This window comes from Microcebus murinus, chromosome X (assembly GCF_040939455.1).
Source record: "Microcebus murinus isolate Inina chromosome X, M.murinus_Inina_mat1.0, whole genome shotgun sequence".
Taxonomy (NCBI): domain Eukaryota; kingdom Metazoa; phylum Chordata; class Mammalia; order Primates; family Cheirogaleidae; genus Microcebus; species Microcebus murinus.
Genome location: NC_134136.1, coordinates 104,750,184 through 104,765,470, shown reverse-complemented (window position 1 = coordinate 104,765,470; position 15,287 = coordinate 104,750,184). Strand labels below are relative to the sequence as shown.

Genomic DNA, 15,287 nt, shown 5'->3' with positions numbered 1-15,287 from the left:
TACAGTCACGAGTTACTTAACAACAAAGGTACATTCTGAGAAATGCATCATTAGGCAATTTCATCCTTGTGTGAACATGATAGAGTGTCTTACACAAACCTAGATGGTGTATCCTACTACGTACCTAGGCTATAGAGTATAGCCTGTGGCTCCTAGGCTAGAAACCCATACAGCATGTTATTGTACTTTAGGCAACTGTAGCACAATGCTGAGTATTTGTGTATCTTGAACATAGAAAAAGTACAGTAAAAATATTGTATAAAACGTTCAAAAATGGTACAATTCTATAGGACTGCAAGTTGCTCTCGGCGAGTCAATGAGTGAGTAGTGAGTGAATGTGAAAGCCTAGGACATTACCATACACCACTGTAGTCTTTATAAGACTGTACATTTTTTTTTTTTTAATTATTATTTTTTTTTTTATTTTGGCATATTATGGGGGTACAGATTTTAAGGTTTCAATAAATGCCCATTTCCCCCCCTCCCCCCAAAAGTCTGAGTCTCCATCATGACCATCCCCCAGATGGTGCACATCTCACTCACTATGTATGTATATACCCGCCCCCCTCCCCCCTCCCACCTGCCCAATACCCTATTACTGTAGCACCTATGTGTCCACGTAGGTGCTACTCAGTTAATACCAGTTTGCTGGAGAATATATCTGGTGCTTGTTTTTCCATTCTTGGGATACTTCACTTAGTAGTATGGGTTCCAGCTCTAACCAGGAAAATATAAGGTGTGCTATATCACCATTGTTTCTTAGAGCTGAATAGTACTCCATGGTGTACATATACCACATTTTATTAATCCATTCTTTGATTGATGGGCACTTGGGCTGTTTCCACAGCCTTGCAATTATGAATTGTGCTGCTATAAACATTCGAGTGCAGGTGTCTTTTTTGTAGAGTGTCACTGGATCATTTGGGTAGATGCCCAGCAATGGGATTGCTGGATCAAATGGTAGATTCACTTGTATCGCTTTAAGGTATCTCCATATTGCTTTCCACAGAGGTTGAACTAGTTTGCAGTCCCACCAGCAGTGTAGGAGTGTTCCTCTCTCTCCGCAACCACGCCAGCATTTATTGTTTGGAGATTTTTTGATAAAGGCCATTCTCACTGGGGTTAAGTGATATCTCATTGTGGTTTTGATTTGCATTTCCCTGATGATTAGAGATGATGAGCATTTCTTCATATGTTTGTTGGCCATTCTTCTGTCTTCTTTAGAAAAATTTCTGTTCAAGTCCTTTGCCCACTTTTTAATGGGGTTATTTGATTTTTTCTTCCTAATTTTCGTGAGTTCTAAGTATATTCTAGTTATCAGTCCCTTATCGGATGCATAGGATGCAAAAATTTTCTCCCATTCTGTAGGTTGTCTGTTTACTTTCATGACTATTTCTTTGGCTGTGCAGAAGCTTTGTAGTTTGATCATGTCCCATTTATTTATTTTTGTTGCTGCTGTGATTGCCTTTGGGGACTTCTTCATAAACTCTTTGCCCAGGCCGATGTCTAGGAGAGTGTTTCCAACTTTTTCCTCTAGAGTTCTAATAGTTTCATATCTTAGGTTTAAGTCTGTTATCCAGCGTGAGTTGGTTTTTGTGAGAGGTGAAAGGTGTGGGTCCTGTTTTAGCCTTCTACAGGTGGCTATCCAGTTTTCCCAGCACCATTTATTGAAGAGGGATTCTTTTCCCCAGCGTATGTTTTTGTCTGCTTTGTCAAAGATGAGACGGCTATATGAGGATGGTTTTATATCAGGATTCTCACATCTGTTCCACTGGTCAATATTCCTGTTTTTGTGCCAATACCATATTGTTTTAATTACTACAGCTTTGTAGTATAGTTTAATATCTGGCATATTAATGCCTCCCATTTTGTTTTTGTTGCCTAGAATTGCTCTTGATATTCGGGGTCTTCTTTGGTTCCATACGAAGCGTAAAATTATTTTTTCTATATCTGTGAAGAATGCTGATGGGATTTTAATAGGTATTGCATTGAATCTGTAGATCAGTTTGGGTAGTATAGACATTTTGACGATATTGAGTCTGCCGATCCACGAGCATGGTATAGATTTCCATCTGTTTACATCCTCTGCTATTTCCTTCCTCAGTGTTTCATAGTTCTCCCTGTAGAGGTCTTTTACCTCTTTGGTTAAATATATTCCTAGGTACTTTAATTTCTTTGTTGCTATTGTGAAGGGAATTGAGTCTTTGATTTGGTTCTCAATTAGATTGTTGTTGGCGTATATGAATGCCTCTGATTTCTGTGTATTAATTTTGTATCCTGAGACTTTACTAAATTCATTGATCAGTTCCAGGAGTTTCTTGGTTGAATCCTTGGGGTTTTCTAGATACAATATCATATCATCAGCAAACAGTGAAAGTTTGATCTCTTCTGCCCCTATTTGGATACCTTTGATTCCATTTTCCTGTCTGATTGCTGTAGCCAAGACTTCCAGCACTATGTTGAATAGAAGTGGAGATAGTGGGCAGCCTTGTCTGGTTCCAGTTCTAAGTGGGAATGATTTCAGTCTTTCCCCATTCAGTATGATGTTGGCTACGGGTCTGTCATATATGGCTTGTATCATTTTTAGGTATGTCCCTTCTATGCCTATTTTCTTAAGTGTTCGTATCATGAAAGGGTGTTGAATTTTGTCAAAAGCTTTTTCTGCATCTATTGAAAGAATCATGTGGTCTTTGTTTTTGCTTCTGTTGATGTGGTGAATTGCATTTATAGATTTACGTATGTTGAACCATCCCTGCATCCCTGGGATGAAGCCCACTTGGTCGTGGTGGATTATTTTTTTGATAAGTGTCTGGATTCGGTTAGCTAAGATTTTGTTGAAAATTTTTGCATCTATATTCATTAGGGATATTGGTCTGTAGTTTTCTTTTTTTGTTGCATCCTTTCCTGGTTTTGGTATCAGAGTAATATTCGCTTCATAAAAGGTGTCGGGGAGGTTTCCGTTCTTCTCGATGTTGTGGAATAGTTTCTGCAAGATAGGTACTAGTTCTTCTTTGTAAGTATGGTAAAATTCAGGTGTGAAGCCATCTGGACCGGGACTTTTCTTTTTAGGGAGATTTTTAATTGCTGTTTCTATTTCAGCTGTTGAGATTGGTCTGTTCAGGGAATCTATTTCTTCCTGGTTGAGCCTAGGGAGGCTGTGTGTTTCTAGAAATTTGTCCATTTCCTCCACATTTTCCAGTTTGTGTGCATAAAGATTTTTGTAGTATTCATAAATTGTATCTTGTATCTCTTTGGGATCAGTTGTGATATCTCCTTTTTCATTCCTGATGGAGCTTATTAGAGATTTCTCTTTTCTGCTTTTCGTTAGCTTAGCCAATGGCGTGTCAATTTTGTTTATTTTTTCAAAGAACCAACTTTTTGTTTTATTAATCTCCTGAATAGCTTTCCTGTTTTCAATTTCGTTTAGTTCTGATTTGATCTTGTTGATTTCACTTCTTCTGCTGGGTTTGGGGTTGGTCTGTTCTTCTTTTTCCAGCTCTTTGAGTCGTTTCATTAGATTGTCTATTTGTGATCTTCTTGCCTTTTGGTTATAGGCATTTATGGAGATAAACTTTCCTCTCAGAACTGCTTTAGCTGTGTCCCAGAGGAGTTGATAACTTGTCTCTCCATTGTCGTTTTCTTCATAGAAGTTTTTTATTTCCGTCTTGATTTCTTCATTTACGAAGTAATCATTTAGTAGGAGGTTGTTTAATTTCCACGTTTTTGTGTAGAAATGTGAGTTTCTGTTAGGGTTGATTTCTAGTTTTATTCCACTGTGATCTGAGAAAGTACATGGTATGATTTCTATTTTTTTAAATTTCTTGAGATTTTCTTTGTGTCCTAGGATATGGTCAATCTTAGAGAATGTCCCGTGAGCTGATGAGAAGAACGTATATTCAGTGGATTTTGGGTAGAATGTTCTGTAGATGTCTGTCAGACCCAATTGTTCTAGAGTTTTGTTTAAGTCCATTATTTCTTTATTAATTTTCTGTTTGGAGGATCTGTCTCGTGCCGTCAGTGGGGTGTTGAAATCCCCGGCGATTATGGAGTTGCTATTAATCCATTTGCTTAGCTCCAGTAAGGTTTGCTTTATGAATCTGGGTGCACCTAAGTTGGGTGCATATATATTTAAAATTGTTATCTCCTCTTGTTGGACTGTGCCCTTCACCATTATATAATGACCCTCTTTGTCTTTTACTACTTTTGTTGGTTTAAAAACTAAATCGTCTGAAATTAGAACTGCCACACCAGCCTTCTTTTGGTTTCTATTTGCTTGGAATATTGATCTCCACCCTTTTATTTTTAGTCTATGTGCATCCTTGCAGGTTAAATGTGTTTCCTGAAGACAGCATATACTTGGCCTGTATTTTCTTATCCATTCAGCCAGCCTATGTCTCTTGAGTGGAGAGTTTAAGCCATTCACATTTATTGAGAGAACTGATAGGTAAGGTAGATTACTGATCATTCTGTTGGGTTGGATGTTGTTGCTATGATTTCTGTCTTGAGCCATTGTAATATCTGGCCTTTAATATCTTTGGGTTTTGGTTGTTTTTATATCCGTGGATTATTATTATGATGTTCCGTGCGTAACGCTGTTTTAAGTACTTCTTGTAGGGCTGGTCTTGTCTTGGTGAATTCTCTGAGCCTTTGCTTGTCTGAGAATGTTTTTATTTCTCCTTCATATATGAAGCTTAGTTTTGCAGGGAATAATATTCTAGGCTGGGCATTGTTTTGTTTCAAAAGAGTGAGAATGGGGCCCCAGTCTCTCCTTGCTTGTAAAGTCTCATTAGAGAAGTCTGATGTTATTCGAATTGGCTTTCCCTTGTATGTCACTTGCTTCTTTTGTCTTACAGCTCTTAGAAGGGCCTCTTTAGTTGATACTTTGGTCAGTCTGATGACTGCATGACGTGACGTCTTCCTGTTTGCATTGAATCTCCCAGGGGTCCTCTGGGCTTCTTGAACTTGTATATCGAGATTTTGAGCAAGGCCTGGGAAATTTTCCTCTATTATATCTTCAAAAAGCTTGTCCAGCCCTTGAGTGTTGTCTTCCTCCCCTTCGGCTAAACCTATGACCCTCACGTTAGGTTTTTTCACATAATCCCACAGCTCTTGTAGGCTTTGGTCTTTTCTCTTGTTTCTCTGCTGTATTTCTGTGACTGATTTATTTAATTGGAAGGTGTTATCTTCAAGCTCTGAGATTCTTTCTTCTGCTTGATCTACCCTGTTCTTGAGACTTTCCACAGTATTTTGTAGTTCTCTGAGTTGATTCTTCATCTCCAGGACTTCGGTTAAAGTTTTCTTCACTGTGTCAATCTCTTTGTTGAACCTTTGTTCCATTTCTTGGAGGTTTTTTGTGTTTTCTTGGTGTTGGTTATTGAGTTGTTGTTGCAGCTGGGTGAGTGTTCTTATGATCCACATACGAAATTCCTTTTCTGTCATATTGGTTGCCTGATTTTGGTCGGTGTCCGTTTCTAGGGGGCTGGTGCTCCTCCTTGGGGGTGTGTTTTCCGTTTGGTTCTTCATATTTCCTGAGTTCTTTCGCTGACTTCTTCCCATGTCGATCAGTTGTTGTTTCTTTCCTTAGGTTATTGTTTGGGTATTCACACACCTTGTTTAGTTTCTGAGGCGTTAGGTGGTGCCTGTGGGTGAAATTGGACCACTCCCTGTATATTGAGTCAGTGGATGCCGTGGAAAGGCTGTGCAAGATGCCGCCCCTGTCAGTAGGTGGCGTTTGCTTGGAGGAACAGGCTATGGTGTTGATTTTGAGTCCTGTTATCAGCTCTCGTTCTGGGCGGAGCTGGGTTGGGTAAGCCTGCCCTCAGGCCGTTAGCAGGGGTCAAAGTTCTGTTCTCAGCTTACAGGGAAAGCTGTCAGGGCAGGGCTGGAATGGTCCCGCTCAGCCAGAAAGTCTGGAGGTGGGGGTGGGGCTGTCTGAGACCCGCAGTCTGCAGCAGACCTCGCTTCTTTCCACCCTCCCCAACTCTGCAGCTACTCCTGGGCCTCTGCCAGCAGGCCAGACCACAAGCCACCAGGCCTCCCCGGACTGTGGTGCCGGCGGGGAGGTTCCCTGCACAGGAACGCCACCTGGGTTGGGCGCACGGCCTCCTCCTGGGAGGAGGGTTGCCCTCTAGGACGCCGATCCGCCCCTGGAGGCACACAGCCCTCAGTAGGCTGTTCTCGTATAATCCTTCTGTGCCCGGGGCAATGCTAGCCCTCGGTGCAGGGGATCTGGTCTGCAGGTCCGACCTCTGGGTCCCAGAGTTCAAACTGTATTCCCACCAGGGAGAGGATTTCCGGTCCTAATTCACCCACAGGGAGCCCAAGCTGGATCTATGTCTCTCAGCCTCTGAGTCGGCACCGTTTTCCTGGGAACACGGTGCCAGCAGCACCTGGGAGGGCGGGCGGGGTCCCAAACGGGAAGGTCCCGTTCCCTGGAGGTGCCTCCGGCTGGTGGCTGTATTGTCTCTCTGGGCAGCCGCGGGTAGGGTCGGCGGAGGGGAGGAGGAGGCAATATGGCGCCTGCCGCGCGGCTCGGGTCCGTGCACACGGAGGTGCCCGGAGGAAGTTGGGAACCTGGTGCCACGTCTGCTACAGGCTCACCGTTGGCAAGCGGCGGCAGTCTCTGGGCTGATGTCCGCAGGTCTCTCCACCCACTGGGGAGCCCGCCAGCAGTCCCGAATGCAGGGGAGGGGAAACAGCAATTCCACCTACCCTTGCCGCTGGTCTCTGGGCTGCTCCGGTGGTCTCAGCCTCCAGTTCTCCTCCGCAGCCTCCTCCCGTGGAGTCTCCCGGGGTCTCAGGTACCCCTCCTTCCGGCCCTTGTCCGCTGTATGCTCGTCTTCTTGCTTCTTTCCTCTAGTTTCTGCTAGAATTGGTCTTTTCTGTAGAGACCCTCTGTCTGGCGGTGTTATTCGTCCGCCATCTTGCTCCGCCCCCCAAGACTGTACATTTAGGCCGCACTAAGTTTATAAAGACTATTTCTCTTTCTTCAATACTACATTAACCTTAGCTTATTGTAAGATATTTGCTTTATAAAATTTTAAAATTTTTTGGCTCTTTTGTAATAATACCTTAAAACACAAATACATCATACAGCTGTATAAAAATATTTTCTTTCTTTATATCCTTATTCTATAAGCTTTTTTCTATTTAAATTATTTTTACTTTTTAAAATTTTTTGTTGAAAACTAAGATACAAACATACACATCAGCCTAGGCCTACACAGGGACAAGATCATTAATATCACTGTCTTCCATTTCCACATCTTGTCCCACTGGAAGGTCTTCCAGGGCAATAACACACATGGAGCTGTCATCTCCTATGACAACAATGCCTTCTTCTGGAATACCTCCTTAAGGACCTGCCTGAGGCTGTTTTACATTAACTTCTTTTATAAGTAGAAGGAATACACTCTAAAATAATTATAAAAAGTATAGCACATTAAATACGTAAACCAGTAATAGAGTCATTTATTATCATTATTAAGTATTATGTACTGTACATAATTGTGTATGCTATACTTTTATATGACTGGCAGTGTAGTAGGTTTGCTTGCACCAGCATCACCACAAACATGTGAGTAATGCATTTCGGTATGATGTCATCATGTGTGCATGACTGTGTATATATATATGTATATTGAGACATCATGTTGTACACCTTAAATTTATAGAATAAGAAAAAATCCTCATTCACATTACTTGTTATCTTATTCTAGACCACAATAGGAGATCCAGGGATTTTCAATTTGTTGATCAAAATACCAAAAGTTTTACACTTCTATATGGAAAAAAATATATTTAATAAATGTGATCCATGTTATTCACGAACACAAATACTGAAGCTAAATAAATATTTTATTTAAAGGAATGAATTTTAAAAGTACCAAAACCAAAAAGATACATCTCCCAGTTATTCAAGTAGGGCAAGAACAAAAAGAAGACATACAATGTGTTTCCCCCCGATCCACTTTGACCCTCCACTACTTATAGTGTTGACTTCTCTTTTCAACCACAAAGTGAAGAATCTGCCTCAGATCTCACTAGATCTAGGAGGAGTTGCTGGACATGGCTCTGGTATATGCCCCAGCCATGGCAATAGTGCCAACCCTGGCTGCAGCTCTGGCTTGGGCTGTCTCTGCTTCATCTCTTGAAGGCTCTCCATAATTCATCAGGCCATGGAATTCAAGGACCTCCAAGGGCTAACAGTGGGGGCTGGACTCTTCAGGACCTCAGTGTTCTGGATAAGTGCTACCTTCATTAAAGGATTTATATCAAACAGATCCTGGGACTCCTCTTTCTACCAAACTGAGGCTGCCTTCCTTAGACCAAAGCTCTCAAGTTCCTGACAACTGTGAGGAATAAGTGAGAGGATGCTCAGCCCAACAGCTCTACCTGGGGCCCTCTGGGTCTGAGATCACACAAGGGCTAGTCTTGCTGATAATAACTGATCCTCTTCAGTGTTCATTTTCCCAGTCCTGATTTATGGATGTCTTCATATAGACTCTTGTCACTTGGATTAAAGGCTTCCTGAGAAATGCCACATCCTTACACAGTATTGAGCAGTTTCCTCTCTGTAAACCTTGCAGAGAATGGGTCCTTGTCCTAGGAGTGATGTGAGATGGGAAATCAACAGCACAAGGCAGGGGGGCCCAGGATAGGCGGTGGGTGAGAAAAACACATGTTGATCCACTCCTTCTCTTCCCCAGCCAGATTTAGGATCTCATATAAGTTCTGATATATTTACTTTATATAAGGAAGTTGCTGAATCATATGATTCTTTGAGCCTCTTTTACGCTTATATATGGAAAAGAAATATTTAATAAGTGTGTGATACATGTTATTTATAAACACAAATATTGAAGCTAAATAAATCTTTTATTTAAAGGAATGAATTTTAAAAGTGCCAAAAACAAAAAGATAAATCTCCCAGTTATTCAGGTAGAGCAAGAACAAAAAGACTTTTGAAGTTATCTGACATCACAAACATATGCATATGATTCTGTCATCAAAATATTGCTTCTTTTTTTGTTATTCAAACTTTCATGTATTTTGGTATTTTTACGTCTCTAGATACTTATTATAACCCAGTAGTTTGGCCGCAGAGCCTTTCTTTCTATTGCCTATGATGTATTTTGCAGTAATGAAAAGAAAAGTGAATTAAGGGATAAGGTCATCCTCAGGCTGGGAGAAGTGGAACAGTATGGGCTTTTGACTAATTCGGACCAGGAGTTTAATCCCAGCCCTGTCATTACTAGCTGTGTTAACATGGGCACATTATTAAACTTTATGAGCCTCAGGCTCTGAATCTATGAAAATGGGCTTGGTAAGGCCTGTCATGTAGAACCGGCAAGATGTGTGTAATCAATGGAAAACACTTGTCACAGTGACCAGCATGTGTGGGATCCCTTCCTTCTGGTGACTGGTAGCTTTGCTTTCAGACCGAAGATTTCCCTTCCCTTAGGCCTGATATAAAGAAGTGAGGGAGAGCCTCACCTGAAAGCCCTGCTCTGAGTCTTCTATGATTGATATCAAAGGGTAGATCATGACACTTTGTTGTCTCCTCTGTTCAAGGAAATGTGGTTCCTGCAGTCCCTACTCAGGTTCTCTGACTTCACTGCTGGCAGGGCCTGGGGTGCCCCTCATTTTTGACCTGAGGAGGTCTCCTCATAGAGAGGCCCACACTTCCTCTTGAGATCCAAGAGGAGGAAGTGAGGCTGGTCTTATCTGACTACGCACCTGCCAGTGGTCTCACAAGAATGAAAGCTGTGGCAAACAGGTTGAGGTCCTATGATGGCTATTTCCATGCACAGTCCCAACTCAGAGTCCTCAGTTTAACTCCTGGGCAGGCCTAAGATTCCTTCCTCTGTTTATGTGGATGGAACCACCACCTTAAGATCAAGACCTCACTTCCCTGTTACCCCTGAGTAAGAACTGATGGATACCTACACCTGACATTTCTGCCTGGGGTCTTCAAGGGTTAACAGTATGGAAGATTCTGTGTGGCTCCCACTGATATGGTGTGTGGTTGCACTCTCTTCAGTGTCTTCACTCTTACTCCTGGCACACCTTGTCTTGACTTGAGTCCTATCCCCTCATACTAGAGCTCCTCATTCCCTGATATACACTCTAGAAAGAAGTGAAATTTGCCTCATATTACCACAACTGCTCATAGTTTCCCCAGGATAACAGTAGTGGAAGGAATCTGTGTTGCCCTCACTGTTGTGGGGGTGGTGTCCCCCTGTCTTCAGGGTCATCACCTTGACTTCTGGAAAAACCTGGAACTCTTCCTTCCCTCTTCTGACCGGAGGCAGCCTCCTTTGTTAAGGTTCCTCACATCTTTGAGATTACCTGGGAAGAAGTGAGTATGACTCCTCATGTTGTCATGCCTGGGTTTCTCAGGTCTGAAAGCAGGGACAGGGCTCTATGTGACCCTCTTCTTTCTGAAAGGGGTCTGCTTATTGTCACCTCAGTGTCATCATGTTGACTTCTATTAGGGAGCTAGTCTCCTCCCTCTGCTAAAAGTGGCCTTGCTTCATTAGTCCAAGGACTTCATGTCTCTGAGACCACCGTCCCTCCTCAGCAAATGACAGGCAATCTCAGCCTGAAAACTCTGCCTGTGGACTCTCAGGGTTGACTGCAGAGGCAGGAATTTCTAAGAACACTTCTGTTCTCTGTTCACCTCTGTGGTGGTTGGTTGCCTCATTCCTCATACAAGATTTTTACCTTGACACCTGTCATGGCCTGGGATTCTACTCTAAGCTGAACTGGATGGCCAGCTTGTAAACCAAGTCTTTCATCTCCTTGAGATCCTCCAGGTAGAAGTCAGAGGCACCTAAGTCTGTTAAGCCTTCCCTGAGCTTCCCAGGGCTAACAGCAGAGGAAGCACAAGGGGCAGCCCTGTCAGTTGTGACTTGAGCAGTTTCCAAGTCTACATGCAAGGTCTTTACCTTGACTCTGAACCCTTCCTAGGACTCTCTGCTGACCTGAGGCCATGGCCTTCAAACCAAAGTCCTCACCTTGCTAGGACCTGAATTGGAATTCAGTGTCAGCCACAAGCAGACAGGACAGTTCGGGACTTCACAGGGCTAACAACTGGGATGTGATTTTATATGACCCCACTGTTCTGGCAGGGCCTTTCCATCATTCTCATTCAAGTTTATTGCCTTCATTCCTATGAGAGTCTGGGACTCCTTTCTCTACTGATCTGGGCAAATGCTACCTTTAGGACTATATCCCTCAGAGAAGCCTGAAGAATAATGTGAGGAGCTGCTCAGACTGAAAGCTCTGAGACTGTCTGCATCTAAGAGAAGACAGGGATGGTATCTCTGTGTGATCCTCCCTCATATTCTGGAGTGTTGGTCTTCACCCCCAGCCCTCCTACATGGGGCATTGGTTTCCCCATCCCTCACCCCAGGCTCTGTCTCTTAAATTAAATACTTCCTGGGAAATGCCACATCCCTGCAAGCTCTAGAGCAGTTTCCCCTCTGCAAACCTTGTGGAGAATGGGTCCTTGTTCTAGGAGTGGTGTGAGATGGGGAAGCTGTAGCACATGGCAGGGGCCCAGGATTGGAGGTGAGCTGTTAGAAAGGAAACACATTGATCTACTTCTCTTCATCAGCCAGACAAAAGATATTCATGTAACTTTTGTTCTGACAGATTTACTTTCGACAGGGAAGAGATTGTTTAGGATGATTTGGGGAGCCCCTATATTTGAGGTTATCTAACACTGTAAATATAGATAATTTTACTATCACTGTCACTGAACATTGTTTCACTCATTTCTCTATTTATACCTCTCAATTACTTTGATGTTTTTGTTGCTCTGGTTATGTATTCCAATCAGTAGTTTGGGCACAACTACTTCTTTTTACCACCTGAAACACATTTGAGAGTACTGAGAAGAAAATTAAAATAAGAGACACAAGGCAATATATGTAACCTAAACATTCGTACCCCTGCCATATGCTGAAATTAAAAAAAAATTATAAATGAAAAGCAAAAAAATTTTTAAAAAAAGAGACACAGGGTGTGCCTCAGTTTGGGAGGAGTGGAACAGTGTGGGCTGTAGAGTATTCAGATTGGGGCTGTGGTCCCAACTCTGTCATTACTTGCTACATACTACCACTGTGAACTCTGGCACACTACCAAACTCAATGAGCCTCAGGCTCTCTACAGTAAAGTGGGTTTGATAAGCCCCCATCTCATAGGACTGGTAGAATATATGTAATGTATACAGAGCATCTGTGGCTGTGGCTGTCTCTTATTGAGACATTACTGATTGGCAATTATTACTATGATGATCTGACCTGAGACATTACTATCTATCAAGCTGAGATTTTTTAAATATCCAAGACATCTTAGAGAATAATGCAACAATCTAGGACCAAAAAAAACCACATTCAGTTAAAATAGCTGCTTAGCAATGAAAACTAGGTAATATTTTCCTTTTATTACCTCTTTGTCATGAATTTCACTTCTTTATGAAGTAGAGAGTTTCTCACTCTCTTCCATGATAATAGATAGCTTCCCTTCGAATCTACAACTGCATGGGCAGGAGCTGTGTCTTCTTTAACTAAACATTCCCAGCACAGACATGAAGACTTCCAAAGAGCAGGTGCTCTCAACTAAAGTTTCGGTAAAATACAAGCCAAGGACAAGAGGTCTAATCTGCTGCTTTTATTTTTCACACATTTTTGAATAACATAAGCATATCCATGTACATATATTTTCCATTTATCAGAAGACAAATTAAATTGAGTAAAGCAAACCAAGAATTAACCAATTTTTATTTTTTTCTCTGTTTTCTGATTCCAACTACTTTACTGTGAAATCTTTCACATTTCCATGAATATTCCTATTCCAATATCATATTATCTTTTTCTGGATCACGAAAGTGATTTAAGGATGTTCAATTCACATTTCAAAAAAAAAAAACAAAACCCAAAAACTCTTACTACTAAACCTAACAAATTGCAATAAATATGTGATCCATGTCATTTGTACACTTATATTTTGAACTGAAATAAACCTTATATTGAAAGAAACACCAGTTGAAAAAAAAAGATTAGTCAACAAGTTATTCATATATAACAAGAACAAAGGTTAACAGGATTTTTCAATAACAAAGTAAAGAATCTGCCTCAGGCCTCACTAGGGGTGGGAGGAGCTGCTGGCTGTGGCCCTAAGACGTGCACAAGCCCTGGCAGAAGTGGCAGACATGGCTGCAATTGTAGCTCGGGTTCTGTCTTCCTCATCTCTCAAAGCCTCTTCATACTGGGCTGGGAAGGCACTGGGGATGGTATCATTGATCTTGGCCAAAAACTCCAGGACTTTCATCTTGCTGGTTTCTACATGGGCTCTGGGACCCCATAGGAACAGATAGCGTGGAGGATCACTGTTGGGCACCTGCTGGTATTCCAGATACTTTTCCCTCACCAGATCTTGGGTGATGAGCTTTCGGGGCTCCCCAAAGATGAAGTGCCTCTTCCCATCATAGATCCCCAAAATATTCAGGAATTCCCAGATCTCTTCCTCAGTGGCACAGTTGCCATTTAAGAAGATCACACCCAGGAGAGGCATCAAAAGCCCATTCCTGGGAAAGCCCCAGATACTGCTCAGAGTTCCATCATCGCTGAGGTCTAGCTTGCTGTCAAGAATGTAGGAGTGACCGTTGGGGTTGATTTTCTTCAGATCAAGACCAAAGACCAGCTCCAGGCGCTCAGAGGCTCTCTTGAGGATCTCTGGGAAGCGCTCCCTGTACCTTTTGTTGACAACCCTCAGCATTTCTGCCATTGTAATGTGCTCTTTTATTTTATACTTGAACAGAAGGAACTGCACCAACATTCCTACCCTCCTGGTTAGAGGATCTTTTTGCAGGCTCTCAGCAGAGGATGAGGCCTCAGAGGAACCTGCATTTTCCTGATCTTGGCTCTTGGCACCTCTATCAGATGTTGTGCATGAAGCACCTGCAGCAGCAGCAGCAGAGGTGGGTGGAGCTCTCTGAGGTTTCTGGGAACTGCCAGCAGCAGAGGAGCTGGAGGCAGTATTCCCCAAAACAGGAGAGGAAGTGGAGGGTGACTCTCCTTTCTCTGCTGCAGTGGCCTGAGCATCATCAAGACCCTGGGTCTCACCTCGGACCTTGCGGCGTTTCTCACGGGCACGCAGCTTACTCTTCTGACCACGAGGCATGATGGCTATGGCTGGAGACAGCAGGTGCGAGTGTGGGCAGGAGAGTAGGTGGTTGACGTACCTGGAGGAGGGAGAATGAGATCCTGTGAGCACTTTCAGCAGAGAGATATCATCTTGGCTTTACTGAAAGCAACCTGCCTCTGCAGGTTTCCCTGAGGACACTGTTCTATAATCCCACAGGGCTCCTGTTCTCCTGGTCATCCTCTCCCCTAAGACACCACAGAACAACTATGGAACCCTCAGAGTGAGTCTTAGATGGCATTCTGGCTTACTGGTGTGACAGCAGGTACTGGCAGTAGGGCCTCCTGTCTTCTGGTGTTTGGGGCCATCTCAGTTCATTTTTAGGATGAGCATATGAACTCTTGGCAGGGCCTGAGACACTGTCCTCTCCTCCTCTAAAGGTGATACTTCAAAGCTCTCTGGGACACATGGAAAAGAATTAAAGGGATGCCTCAGTCCCACTGTCATGACAGGGGACACAAAATGCTGAGAGTTCAGTGAAATCTTTTTTGTCTTGGGCTCATTGGTGTCTTTAGCCCTCATTCAGGGGCCTCACCTTGGTTCCATAGAATGCTAGGCACCACCTACCTTCTGATCACTGGTGGCTGCACATTCACACCAAGGGTCTCGCCTCCCTTAGATGTGCTATAAAGAAGTGAGGGGATGCTCAACCTGACAGCCCTTTCCTGAGGTTTCCAGGGCTAAAAGCAAAGGATTGTGTGATGTCCTCTCTGTTCAAGGTTCAGTGGACCTTTGAGTCCTCATTCAGATTCCTCAAGTTGGCTCCTGGAAGGGGAGCTCCCCTTTTTTGTGAACTGAGGTGTATGGTAGTAAGAGCCAACTTCCCTGAGACTTAATAGGAGGAAGTTAAGGTGGTCTTATCTGACCAAATGTGGTCCTCCAAAAAGTGAAAGCTGTGGCAGGCAGATTACTGCCCTGTGACAGGTGAACCCACATAGGGTCCCAACTCATCTTCTAAATTTGACTCATGAGAGGCCTAAGATTCTTCTCTCTGTTGACATGTGACCACCATCCTCAGGTCAAAACCCTCATTTCCCTACTACCCTGAGTGAAAACTAATGGGCATGGCTACCTGA

The 15,287-nt window shown here is 43.0% G+C and overlaps 1 protein-coding gene across 1 annotated transcript; it reads right to left on the bottom strand.

The window, feature by feature from the left end:
- Nucleotides 1–13,152: 13,152 nt before the first annotated feature.
- LOC105867103 (melanoma-associated antigen B2-like) lies at nucleotides 13,153–14,190 on the bottom strand. Its single transcript, XM_012756874.3, has one exon. The coding sequence runs from the start codon at nucleotides 14,188–14,190 to the stop codon at nucleotides 13,153–13,155; it is 1,038 nt and encodes a 345-aa protein (XP_012612328.1).
- Between the last annotated feature and the right edge of the window lie 1,097 nt (nucleotides 14,191–15,287).